The 13,661-nt window shown below is 52.5% G+C and overlaps 1 protein-coding gene across 1 annotated transcript in view; it reads left to right on the forward strand.

The window, feature by feature from the left end:
• Positions 1-438: 438 nt before the first annotated feature.
• Positions 439-13,661, forward strand: part of LOC144677543 (zonadhesin-like) — a 39,557-nt gene continuing 26,334 nt past the window's right edge. Inside the window, exons 1-7 of the mRNA XM_078537610.1 lie at positions 439-576; positions 2,729-2,836; positions 3,506-3,675; positions 7,184-7,386; positions 8,942-9,083; positions 11,508-11,761; positions 13,470-13,647. Of these exons, the coding sequence (XP_078393736.1) occupies positions 446-576; positions 2,729-2,836; positions 3,506-3,675; positions 7,184-7,386; positions 8,942-9,083; positions 11,508-11,761; positions 13,470-13,647 (1,186 nt within the window). The 5' untranslated portion in view covers positions 439-445. The remainder of the gene's footprint in view (positions 577-2,728; positions 2,837-3,505; positions 3,676-7,183; positions 7,387-8,941; positions 9,084-11,507; positions 11,762-13,469; positions 13,648-13,661) is intronic.

The following is a 13,661-nucleotide window of genomic DNA, read 5'->3' on the forward strand; positions in this document are numbered from 1 at the left end:
CAGGGGGTCTAGAACCAGGGGTCACAGTCTTGGGATACGAGGTAGGCCCCTTAGGGACTGAGATGAGGAGGAATTTCTTCACTCAGAGGGTAGCGAATCTTTGGGATTCTCTGTCCCAGAGGAGACTCAGTCACTGAGTATGTTTAAGACAGGGCAAAGCAACCCCGCTTGATGGGCACCCCATCCACAAACATTCACTCCCTCCACCACCGACGCACAGTAGCAGCAGTGTGTGTACCATCTACAAGATGCACTGCAGCAACTCACCAAGGCTCCTTAGACAGCACCTTCCAAACCCACAACCACTACCATCTAGAAGGACAAGGGCAGCAGATAGATGGGAACACCACCACCTGGAAGTTCCCCTCCAAGCCACTCACTCACCGATAGAGCCTCCCTCACTCTCTCTCTCTCTCTCTCTCTCTGTTTCAGCTCCTACTTCAACATGATGTGCGGCCTGTGTGGCAACTTTGATGGAAACCCGGGCGACGACAACACCAAGCCGGACGGCACAGTGGCCGGGAGCGTGGGCGAGCTGGGCGACAGTTGGCAGGTCCAGGAGGATGAGGACCAGCGGTAAGCGGGAGGCTCGCTAACTCTGGCACAAAATAAAATACCCTTCACACGCCAACCGGGATCAGGAGAACGAGAGACGGTCTGATTGTTCACTCCTTGGGCAGGATTTACCCCCTCCCCACCTCCAAACCCTCTCCCCTCCCCCTCCTCCCACCCTCCCCCCCTCCTTCCTCCCTCCTCCTCCCCCTCCCCTCCCCCCTCACCACTCCCCCTCCCCCCTCACCACTCCCCCCTCCCTCCCCTCCCCCTCCCCTCCCCCTCCTCCCCCTCTCCCTCCCCCCTCCCCCTCCACCCCTACCCCCCTCCCCCCTCCCTCCCCCTCCTTCCACCCCCCCACCCCCGTCGTGATGGGGTCGGGGCCGTAGCCAATCACAAGCCCATTGACTACGGCGGGGGCAGTAAGATCCCGCCGGCCGGCGTATAATACCACCCCATGCACCCGTGGCGAAACGTTGATCTTAAAACCCAAGCGCACGCTTTAACACGCTTTAACATGCTTTAACACGCTTTAACACGCTTTAACACGCTTTAACACGCTTTAACATGCTTTAACACGCTTTAACACGCTTTAACATGCTTTAACACGCTTTAACACTCTTTAACATGCTTAAACACACTTTAACGTGCTTAAACACGCTTTAACATGCTTTAACATGATTTAACACGCTTTAACACACTTTAACCCCACATCCAAAACTCACAGCGCCCGGACTCAAGGGAGGACCCCAGAAGGTGGCTTCTCCACCGCCTGCTCACACCGCGAGGCCCCGGAAGCCTCGACGGGTTCGAGCCACGGCAAAGCCCCCTTCGCTTTAACCGGCCTCTCCCTGCCGGGCGCGGCTCCGCCCAACGACCGTCAGCCAATCCTTTTAGAGGACGGCACGGAAGGAGGCCGTTCAGCCCATCGGGCCTGCGCTGGCTCTCTCAGAGAGCGATCCAGTTATCCCACTTCACTCCCCCCTCCCCCCCCACCCCAATCCCGCCTCTCCTTCCCTGTACGTCAGTAACTGATTCTGCTCGAGTGTTTATCCCCCAATTCTCTCTTTTAGCGCGCGTTCCAAATCCTAACCGCTTGCTGCGACCCCAGGGGTCATCGCCACCTTCCCTGTGGACCCCTAGGGGGTCATACCCAGCCCCCCTCATGCGGCCGCTGCTTCTTTCGCCGGTCAGTTTGAGTCTGCCTCCCCTGGTTACCGACCTTCCGGCCACTTGGAAACAGTTCCGGCCTCGTTTACTCTTATCGAAACCCCTCGTGGATTTGAACACCCTCTGTTGAGTCTCCCCTTAAACCCTCTCCGCTCTAAGGAGCACAACCCCAGTCTCTCCGCTTCAACTGAGATTCGGAACCGTTCCAGTAAATCCCTCCCCTACACCCACCCCCACCCCGAACCTTTTAATGCCCTCACTAAAGTGCGGTGCAGATGCAAGAAATTTAGCCCCTTACCAGTGACACTCTTAAACCAAGCCGAAAATAAAACCTGGGACCAAACTAGCCTTTAGTATAAGCTTCTTTAATTCTTTCATGGGATGTGGGTGTCGCTGGCAAGGACAGAATTTGTTGACCATCCCTAATTGCCCCTGAACTGAGTGGGCTCGCTCGGCCATTTCAGAGGGGGGCAGTTGAGAGTCAACCACGTCACTGTGTGGGTCTGGAGTCATGTGTAGGCCAGACCGGGTAAGGACGGGCAGATTTCCTTCCCGAAAGGGGGCATGAGTGAACCAGATGGGGGTTTTGACAACCATCGGCGATAGTTCCATGGTCGCGACCTTTATAATTCCAGGTTTATTCATTTAATTATTTAAATTCCACCAGGCCAGGTAAGACGCAAAGTGTTGGGAACTGGTTTTCAGGTCCTCTCCCCGGGCTTAGCTAGTCAGTCACAGCGGGGGGGGTGGGATGGGGGGAACTTTGTCTCTCGCCCTTCCTGTCCTGGGAGTAGGCCTCAAAGCCTCACATCTGCCGGTCAGGGCCTCCATCCCTTTTATAGGCCGGGGAATTGGGGCCTAGCCCTTCCAGCCTTTCCCTCAGACCACGGAAAGGTACTTGGCGCGAGGAACCGGCCTTCAGTTGGTTTTTTGCGAACTGTGTAGAAGAACCGTCAATATTTTTTCCAACGAAAGGCACAAACTCCGACCGTTGCTTTATCCTCAGTTGCGAACCTCACAGTCCAGAAGAACGTCCGTGTGATGAAGACCTCCACAACCAGGTGATCGGCCCAGACAGGTGTGGACGTATCACAGACCCGAAGGGGGCCTTCCGGTAAGAATAGAACAACAGCCCTCTGCATTTATGTGGCGCCTTTGACACAGTAAAACCGTCTCAAGATGTCTTCGGGAGGACAGAATAAGACAAGGGATTGTCACCGGGGTGAGCTCGGGCAACGGAAAAGGGGGCAGGTTTGGAAGAGGGCCTTAAAGGAGGAGCTAGAGGCTTAGGACAAGAATTCCAACTGGGGTCCTGGGTAGCTGATGGCGCACGGTGTGGCGATGGAAGTCAGCTGTGAGCAAGAGGCCGGAATTTGGGGAGCAGGGGGCTGAGGAAGCCCACAGAGGTTGGGTGTCGGCGGGGAGTGGTGGAGGTGAATAGCGTAGATACATTTACAGGGGAAGTTGGAGGGGATAGAGGGATTACGGCGATGGGACCGAGGTGAAGAGGGGGGGGGGTGAGAGGAGACCCCTGTGGAGTATCCACAACGGCACCGAGCGGATGGGTCAGACGGCCTGTTTCTGTACCGTGCTGGGGTTCACCTGTTAAATCCTCCTGACTGAGGGAGGGAAAGTTGGCCAGAACACTGGACTCCCTAGAATAGTCCGGTGGGATCTTTAACCCTCCCAGACAGTGTAGGGCTCCCTCAGTGCAGCATTGGGAGTATCGGGCCGATTGTGAGCTTAAATCGCTGATGTCGCTGTTTTCCTCGTTCCTCTGCAGGGACTGTGTCAAGATCGTGGACCCCATGCCCTATTTCGACAACTGCGTGTATGACATGTGCCAGTATGAGGGGCTTGAGAAGACATTGTGTGACCAACTACAGGCCTACACAGACGCCTGTCTATCTGCCAGGGCTACTGTTCACAGCTGGAGAACACCAGACTTCTGTCGTGAGTTATTGTGTATACTGAACTCAACTGGAGAGTGCCGGTGATCAAAAAACTATTAGTGCACATGAGACGGGAGGAGTGAAGTGATTGTAGCATCACACAACAGTACAGGGTCCAGTACACACACACTGTCTCTCTCTGCTCCACACCAGTACAGGGTCCAGTACACACACTCTCTCTCTCTCTGCTCCGCACCAGTACAGGGTCCAGTATACACACTCTCTCTCTCTGCTCCACACCAGTACAGGGTCCAGTACACACACTCTCTCTCTCTCTGCTCCGCACCAGTACAGGGTCCAATACACACACTCTCTCTCTGCTCCGCACCAGTACAGGGTCCAGTAAACACACTCTCTCTCTCTGCTCCACACCAGTACAGGGTCCAATACACACACTCTCTCTCTCTCTCTGCTCCGCACCAGTACAGGGTCCAATACACACACTCTCTCTCTCTGCTCCACACCAGTACAGGGTCCAGTACACACACTCTCTCTCTCTGCTCCGCACCAGTACAGGGTCCAGTACACCCACTCTCTCTCTCTCTCTGCTCCGCACCAGTACAGGGTCCAGTACACCCACTCTCTCTCTCTCTCTGCTCCGCACCAGTACAGGGTCCAGTAAACACGCTCTCTCTCTCTGCTCCACACCAGTACAGGGTCCAATACACACACTCTCTCTCTCTCTGCACCGCACCAGTACAGGGTCCAATACACACACTCTCTCTCTGCTCCACGCCAGTACAGGATCCAGTATACCTACTTCCTCTCCACTCCGCACCAGTACAGGATCCAGTAAACACTCACCCTCTGCTCCACACCAGTATAGAATCTAGTACACACACACACACACTCTCTGCGCTCCACATCAGTACAGGGGCCCACTCTGCACCAGTACAGGGCCCAGTACACACTGACCCTCCGCTCCACGCCATTTCTACTCCAGTGGCAACACTATTTCCCACCAATGATAGAGTGGCATAAAACCCCTGCTTCACCAGCTCACCAGAGGAGGGTCAGCACACGCACAATAGGACACCAACGTGTCAGTCAGTGACTTGGAGGCAGACTGGGACTCACAGCAAACAGCCCACGTTACACCAATCAGGGTCTATTTAAGCAGAGTCTCCACAAACTACAGCGATCAGAGTCTATTTAAACAGAAATTAAAAACAAAAAATGCTGGAAAAGCTCAGCGGGTCTGGCAGCATCTGCGGAGAGAGAAACAGAGTTAACGTTTCGAGTCCGGATGATCCTTCTTCAGGGTCTAAAGAGCTACTTCTGAATGTATAACTGTGGCTATAAGAATGGAATTTTAGTCTCTATTTCTTTGCTGCCGACATTTCTTGGTTGAGTTGATGTTTTGGCTGGAAGTGAAGATCTTCAAAAGCCGGAATTTCTCTGCGGCTGTGGGGACTCTTGTAGTCGACCTGCCAGAGGTGGTTTGAAGACGGGGCCCGTGTTCCTCGTGCAAGGTATTGTGGGTAGAAACTTGGGCTGCTTGGCTGCGGAGGGCTGTTTGCAGGAATCTCTCTCTCTCTGAGGGAAGCCGGCCTTCAAGTGGTAGAGCCACAGAGGTCTACAGCACAGAGAAAGGGCCCTTCGGCCCATCGAGTCTGCACCGGAAACGTAGGCCAGGCCGGTCTCTGAAGGCGTTTCCCCAAGTCCGTCTGAAGGTCCGCTATTACCTGTTAGCAGGAGCAAAGATGGCCACTGTATCATGTGACCTCACATCAGTGTCGAGTCTTGGTCCAAATGACGTATCCCATTAGGAAGGTGGATTCTTCTCCCCAGCTGTGGTTTCAGGGCACCGACACCTGCCATTCCTTTAAAAGGCCAATTGGCATTGTTTTCTTACTCCTGAAGGTATCAGTGGAGTTTCGCTCATCCCCTGGGCTGACCTGGGTTGAGTCGATGTCAGAACCAGTGTCTTTGTCCTCTGGAGAGGTTAAAGTAGTTGCGTCCACAAAACCGTCTGGCAGCTTCTCGAGAGCCACCTGGATATTCGGCCTTTTACAAAATGAAAATGTAGCTTCACTTTTAAAGAGGCACAGTACTGTCAGACCAGTCTGGCTGTGACATTATTCAATGCTAGAGCATCCACAACCCTCCGGGGTGGAGAATTCCAAAGATTCACAACCCTCTGAGTGAAGAAATTTCTCCTCATCTCAGTCCCTAAATGATCGGCCCCCTTATCCTGAGACTGTGCCCCCGTGTTTAAGGTTCCCCGACCAACGGAAACAATCTCCCCACATCCATCCAATCAAGCCCCTTCAGAATTTTGTAGGTTTCAATGAGATCGCCTCTCGTTCTTCTAAACTCCAGAGAATATAAATCCAATTCACTCAGCCTCTCATCCTAGAACAATCCCCTCATCCCAGGGACCAATTTAGTGAACCTTTGCTGTATCACCTCCAATGCAAGTTTATCCTTTCTTAAATGTGGAGACCTGGACTGCATACAGTACTGCAGATGTGGTCTGCAACAAACAGAGTCTAATTAAACAGAGCATCTATAAGTAAACAACAAACAGAGTCTAATTAAACAGAGCATCTATAAGCAACAACAGTCTAATTAAACAGAGCCCCTATAAGCAAACAACAAACAGAGTCTAATTAAACAGAGCCCCTATAAGCAAACAACAAACAGAGTCTAATTAAACAGAGCCCCTATAAGCAAACAACAAACAGAGTCTAATTAAACAGAGCATCTATAAGCAAACAACAAACAGAGTCTAATTAAACAGAGCCTCTAAAAGCAGCAACAAACAGAGTCTAATTAAACAGAGCCCCTATAAGCAAACAACAAACAGAGTCTAATTAAACAGAGCATCTATAAGCAAACAACAAACAGAGTCTAATTAAACAGAGCATCTATAAGCAACAACAGTCTAATTAAACAGAGCCCCTATAAGCAAACAACAAACAGAGTCTAATTAAACAGAGCCCCTATAAGCAAACAACAAACAGAGTCTAATTAAACAGAGCCCCTATAAGCAAACAACAAACAGAGTCTAATTAAACAGAGCATCTATAAGCAACAACAAACAGAGTCTAATTAAACAGAGAATCTAAGTTAAAGCAAACAGAGCCTGTTTATACAGAGCCTCAAACGATGACAGAGTCAATCTAAACAAAGTATCTACAAACTACAGCAAACAGTGTCTATTTAAACAGAGTCTCTACAAACTACATCAAATAGAGTCAACTCAAACCACAGAAAACTGCAGTCTATTTACACAGAGTTTCCACAAATGGCAGCAAACAGAGCTCCTGTTGGAAACTACAGCAAGGTCTACCAATAAATACAGGATGATTCCTCCAGCTAAATGCAGTCAGTGGAGGATAGTTAGGTTAAAAACTCTGTTTATAAGATCATCCCATTCACACACAGCGGTGGGGACCCCCCCAGGCTCGATTGACCGGGAATTACACAATTGTCTCCATTCTGGTCAGGAACGGTAGTGTTATGATGTGTGCCACTAACAGCGTCTCTCTCTCTCTCCTCTACAGCTCTCCACTGCCCTGCAAACAGTCACTACAGCCTGTGCGCAAGCACCTGCCCCCTGACCTGTAATGACCTGTTCACCCCCACGCTGTGCTCCCAGGATTGTGTGGAGGGCTGCGAGTGTGATGGAGGATTCATCCTGAGCGATAGACAGTGCGTCCCGGAAACCCAGTGTGGCTGCACCGACGCGACAGGGAATTACCGGCTGGTGCGTGGTTCCTACTCTAGCAATGGGCAGTGGTCTCTGGTATCTGGGTCAGGGTAACTATTCCACAGTTAGTTAGGACAATGAGAGTGCCCTCTCTCTCTCTCTCTGGGAGATATCTGTACATTGACTGGTGTCTATCAGGGAGATATCTGTACACTGACTGGTGTCTCTCTGTGCCCTCTCTCTCTGGGAGATATCTGTACACTGACTGGGGTCTCTCAGTCCCCTCTCTCTCTCAGGGAGATATCTGTACACTGACTGGGGTCTCTCAGTCCCCTCTCTCTCTCAGGGAGATACCTGCACACTGACTGGTGTCTCTCAGTCCCTCTCTCTCTCAGGGAGATATCTGTACACTGACTGGTGTCTCTCAGTCCTCTCTCTCAGGGAGATATCTGTACACTGACTGGTGTCTCTCAGTCCCCTCTCACTCAGGGAGATATCTGTACACTGACTGGTGTCTCTCAGTCCCTCTCTCTCTCAGGGAGATATCTGTGCACTGACTGGTGTCTCTCAGTGCCCTCTCTCTCTCAGGGAGATATCTGTACACTGACTGGTGTCTCTCAGTCCCTCTCTCTCTCAGGGAGATATCTGTACACTGACTGGTGTCTCTCAGTCCCTCTCTCTCTCTGGGAGATATCTGTACACTGACTGGTGTCTCTCAGTCCCTCTCTCTCTCAGGGAGATATCTGTACACTGACTGGTGTCTCGCAGTCCCTCTCTCTCTCAGGGAGATATCTGTACACTGACTGGTGTCTCGCAGTCCCTCTCTCTCTCAGGGAGATATCTGTACACTGACTGGTGTCTCTCAGTCCCCTCTCTCTCAGGGAGATATCTGTACACTGACTGGTGTCTCTCAGTCCCCTCTCTCTCTCAGGGAGATATCTGTACACTGACTGGTGTCTCTCAGTCCCCTCTCTCTCTCAGGGAGATACCTGTACACTGACTAGTGTCTCTCAGTGCCCTCCCTCTCTCAGAGAGATATCTGTACACTGACTGCTGTCTCTCAGTCCCCTCTCTCTCTCAGGGAGATATCTGTACATTGACTGGTGTCTCTCAGTCCCTCTCTCTCTCAGGGAGATATCTGTACACTGACTGGTGTCTCTCAGTCCCCTCTCTCTCTCTCAGGGAGATATCTGTACACTGACTGGTGTCTCTCAGTGCCCTCTCTCTCTGGGAGATATCTGTACACTGACTGGTGTCCCACAGTCCCCTCTCTCTCTCTCAGGGAGATATCTGTACACTGACTGGTGTCCCACAGTCCCCTCTCAGAGAGATATCTGTACACTGACTGGTGTCCCACAGTCCCCTCTCTCTCAGGGAGATATCTGTACACTGACTGACTGGTATCTCTCAGCCTCTCTCTCTGGGAGATATCGGTATGTTGTTTGTGGGATCCTGCTGTGCACAACTTGGCTGCAACCTGCCCCTCCAACACAACAGCAACTGCACTTCATGAAGGAAGTACTTTAGTCTTTGCTGACTGCGGTGAAGTGGTGAAAGGCGCCATTTAAATGCAATCTTTTCTTTCCCTCTCTCTCTCTCTCTCTCTCTCCAGCCTGAAGAGACCTGGTATAAAGCAGGCTGCAGTGAGCGGTGTCAGTGCCACGGAGCCAACATCATCAGCTGTGAGAGCGCAGGGTGCCAGGCCCAGGAGAGCTGCGGGCTGCAGGATGGAGAGTACGGCTGCCATCCTCTGGGTAAGGTCTGGGCTCACTAACAGATGAGCATGTCCAGGAGTTCACACCCACACACCTCCGAAGGCAGCAGACAAGTCCAGAAGGTCACTCACTTAAAAACATACAGCAGATGGGATCCTGGGTTTCAGCTTTGCACTTAACCTCTGGGCCATCAGTATGCAGGAGTCCCCAATACCATCTTCAGCTGCTTCATCAATAACCTTCCTTCCATCATAAGGTCAGAAGTGGGGATGTTTGCTGATGATTGCACAATGTTCAGCACCATTCGTGACTCCTCAGATACTGAAGCAGCCCATGTCCAAATGCAGCAAGACCTGGACAATATCCAGGCTTGGGCTGACAAGTGGCAAATAATATTCACACCACACAAGTGTCAGGCAATGACCATCTCCGACAAGAGAGAATCCAACCATCGCCCCTTGATGTTCAATGGCATTACCATCACTGAATCCCCCACTATCAACATCCTGGGGGTTACCATTGACCAGAAACTGAACTTGACTAGTCATATAAATACCGTGGCTACAAGAGCAGGTCAGAGGCTGGGAATCCTGCAGCGAGTAACTCACCTCCTGACTCCCCAAAGTCTGTCCACCATCTACAAGGCACAAGTCAGGAGTGTGATGGAATACTCCCCACTTGCCTGGATGAGTGCTCCTCCCACAACACTCAAGAAGCTTGACACCATCCAGGACAAAGCAGCCCCGCTTGATTGGCACCCCATCCACCACATTAAACATTAATTCCCTCCATCACCGACGCACAGTAGCAGCAGTGTGTGTACCATCTACAAGATGCACTGCAGGGATTCACCAAGGCTCCTTAGACAGCACCTTCCAAACCCACGACCTCTACCATCTAGAAGGACAAGGGCAGCAGATAGATGGGAACACCACCACCTGGAAGTTCCCCTCCAAGCCACTCACCATCCCGACTTGGAAATATATCGGCCGTTCCTTCACTGTCACTGGGTCCAAATCCTGGAGCTCCCTCCCTAACAGCACTTTGGGTGTACCTACACCACAGGGACTGCAGCGGCTCAAGAAGGCAGCTCACCACCACCTTCTCAAGGGGCAATTAGGGGTGGGCAATAAATGCTGGGCCCAGCCAGCGACGCCCACATCCCCGTGGATGAATAAATAAAAAAATCCAACAGGGAATTCAGGAGAAACTTCTTTAACAGTGGTGAGAATACAGAACTCACTAACACAGGGGTGAGCAGCGTGGATTTATTTGAGGGAAAGATGGATAAACACGTGAGGGAGAAAGGAATAGAAGGATAGGGTGGGATGAAGTAGGGTAAAAGGAGGCCCATGTGGAACAGAAACACCAGCAGATGGGCTGAATGGCCTGCAAATACTATGGAGAGAAAGAAGAAAGCTAGACTAGGTCTTTAGTGTTGTGTTTAATTCTGGGCCCTGTATTTTAGAGGGGATTTCAAGGCCTCAGAGAGGGCGTAGAGGAGATTCACTGGCGAGGGTGGAAATGTGGCGCGATTCAGGTATTCCAAGTTCCTGATCGGAACTCCCCGAAGCTGGGCTGAGGCAGCTAAACCCGCCCCCTACCTGGGTACAGAGCTGCACAGGTTTCCTGGCTTGCCTGAGGCTTCGGGCCTGAAGGGGCCCAGGTTCTCCTCACCCTTGATCGTCAGAGGGAAACGTGAAGAAGAACAGGGTCAAGTGGGGACAGGCTAGACAGACACAGAAGCCATCGCGGGTTGATACATCGGCCCGGGGCTTAAATGGTCAATTTACAGGCTAGTATTGCCTTGAGTATGGATCAAGGGCTGATCCAATTGAGATCTTTAAGGTAATTGGAGAAGTTGAGAGGATTGATAGAGGGGAACTATTTCAGCTGTGGCTCAGTTGATAGCACCCTCGCCTTTGAATCAGAGGGTTGTGGGTTCATGTCCCACTCCCGGAAACCAAGAACTGTGATTGTACTCGAAAGAGTTGCAATCTGTGACTGTTGATAACTCGAAAGAGTTTCCTCTGGTGATGGGGGTGGGGGTGACGGTGGTGGGGGAGGAGGGGGGGAGATGGACAGCGGTGTTGGGGGTGGGGTGTCCGGTGGTGTTGAGTGGGGGGGGTGTCCAGAACAAGGGGGCAGGGGTTAGACGTTCAGGTGTGATGTCAGGAAGCATTTTTTCACACAAAGGGCAATGGAAATCTGGAACTCTTCCCCCACCCCCAACCCAACAACCCCCCAGGAAAAGCAGTTGAGGCTGGGGTTGGGGATCCATTAAAAAATTCAGAACTGAGATTGATAGATTTTTTGTTTGGCAAGAAGTTAAGGGTGAAGGAGCCAAGGTGGATAGATGGGGCTGAGAGACAGATGATGCAGGACTGGGGAGAGGGCTCGAGGGGCTGAATGGCCTCCTCCGATTCCGGTGTCAACCCTTCCCATTCTTCTCTTCTGCTACAGGACACGGAACGTGCAGCGCCTCGGGAGACCCCCACTACAGGACCTTCGACAGACTCTCTTACAGCTTCATGGGGAACTGCACCTACACCTTCACCAAGCTCTGCAACCTCTCCTCCTCCTCCGGCCTGCCCAGCTTCAACGTGGAGACCAGCAACGAGCACCGGGGCAGGGACACGCGCGTCTCCTACGTCAAGGCCGTCCACGTCGACGTCCACGGGCACCGCGTCACCCTGGCCAAGAACCGGAGGGTCACCGTGAGTACCGGGTTCGCCAGGGCCCCTCTTTTTAACCCTCCGGACAAACCTTTGGCGTTGCGGGTGAGCCTCTGCTGTCGAGAGACCGCCCCCCCGCCTCCGTTTCCCCTCGCAACGATCGCCCCTTCCCCAGGGGGTCACTGCCCATTGGCGTCCCAGTAGGAGTTGCACCAAATTTACCAGCGAGCGGTTAGGAACGAGGGCCTCGCGCACCACAGCTGTGGCTGAGGGAAAATAGTCTGGACGTTTAGGTGAGGGGGAAAAGGGAATATCGGGGAGAATGGAACAGAGATTAGTGAGGGGGGAGGGACTGGTGTGGGGCTTACACACCGGTGTAAGCCAGTGGCCTTGTTTCTCTGCCGTAAATTCTACCATAACGCTGGACGCCTGAGGTGTGGCTGTTCCAAATGCCCCACAACCCCCTAGCCATTCGTTTCCCCAACAACCATCTCGTTCACCGCGCAGCCCTGCCAACAAGGCAAACCATTACCCCGCTAACCCCACACCATCCCTCGTACCTCCGCCCAGTCAAACTTACCCTAAAATCCACACCTTTTAAAAAAAGAATCCAGGGGAGAGACAGCAGAGGCGTTAATATACTCATTCGTCCGTCCATTAGTGCCAGAGGGCGGGTCGTGTAATCCTGTTATAGTTAAGAAGGTAGACGCGCAATATGTCCAGGTAAGGCCGCCAAGCCTCCCGACCGGGCCTGGAGTCTCCAGGGGTTGAAGGTCACCGGAGAGGGTTATAGAGAAGATGTGTAAGGATGATGCCAGAAATGTGGTGGGCACACAGATCAGGAATGGATTGACGGGCTGAGTCTCTCTGCACTTGAAGGCTGAGGGGGGGGTGGTGACCAGATCGAGGTGTTTAAAATTAGGAAAGGTTTTGATAGAGTGGACGCAGAGAGAGCATTTCCTTCTCCTGGGGAGGGCATAATTAGAGACCGTCAATATAAGACAGTCCCCCAGAAATCCAATAGGGGAACTCAGGAGAAACTTCACTCAGAGCGGTGAGGACGTGGAACGCGCTACCAGAGAGGGAGGTTAAGGAATAGTGGGGATGCTTTTAAGGGGAAGCTGGGTAAACACATGAGGGAGAAGGGAATAGAGGGTCACGGTGAGAGATTTACGCGAGGAAAGATGGGAGGAGGCTCGAGTGGAGGATAAATACCAGTATGGACTGGTTGGGCCGAATAGCCTGTTTCTGTAGCATATATCTATGTGATTCTATGAACCCCTCACCTTTCTTGGGGCCTCCCCTCCTCTTCAATGCTCGGGTGTCTCGCGGCTGCTTCTAGAGTTCCTCATCTCGCCCCCGAGCCCTTTTTTTGGCCTTTTGATGCTGTTTGACACACCCCCTCCCTTCCCTTCCCCTTCTCAATCAAATGCAATAAGCGCTGGCCTAGCCCCCAGACGCCCACACCCCATCGATGAATAGAACCAGGCATCACGGTCCCTTTGAGCCACGGTAAGACATTTCGGGCAATGGCCAAGACCTTCATTGACGGTTTGCGGTATTTTTAAGTACATCTTCATCGTCGTTCGAATGGGTTGTCGGTGGCAATGGGAGAGCCCCTGGTGCATTCTGGGATTCGGGGAAGCCATTTTGGAAAACCGTCGGCGTGGGAGACGAGGTGGGGGGGGTGGGTGAAGCCATTGCCAACTGCGCTCACCGTGCGCTGTAACGCTGTTTCCACCTCTCGCAGCTGGACGGACGCCGGGTCAACCTTCCCGCCTTTGTGGACGACAAGCTGGAGATTCGGGTCAGCGGGGGCTTCGTGGCGCTGGGGACGGACTTCGGCCTGTGGGTGCGCTACGACGGGAACCATCACGTGGACGTCACCGTCCCGTCTTCCTATGCGGGACAGCTCTGCGGACTGTGCGGTGAGCTTGGCCGG

The sequence above is a fragment of the Cetorhinus maximus genome, unplaced genomic scaffold (genome assembly GCF_964194155.1).
Source record: "Cetorhinus maximus unplaced genomic scaffold, sCetMax3.hap1.1 HAP1_SCAFFOLD_2653, whole genome shotgun sequence".
NCBI lineage: Eukaryota > Metazoa > Chordata > Chondrichthyes > Lamniformes > Cetorhinidae > Cetorhinus > Cetorhinus maximus.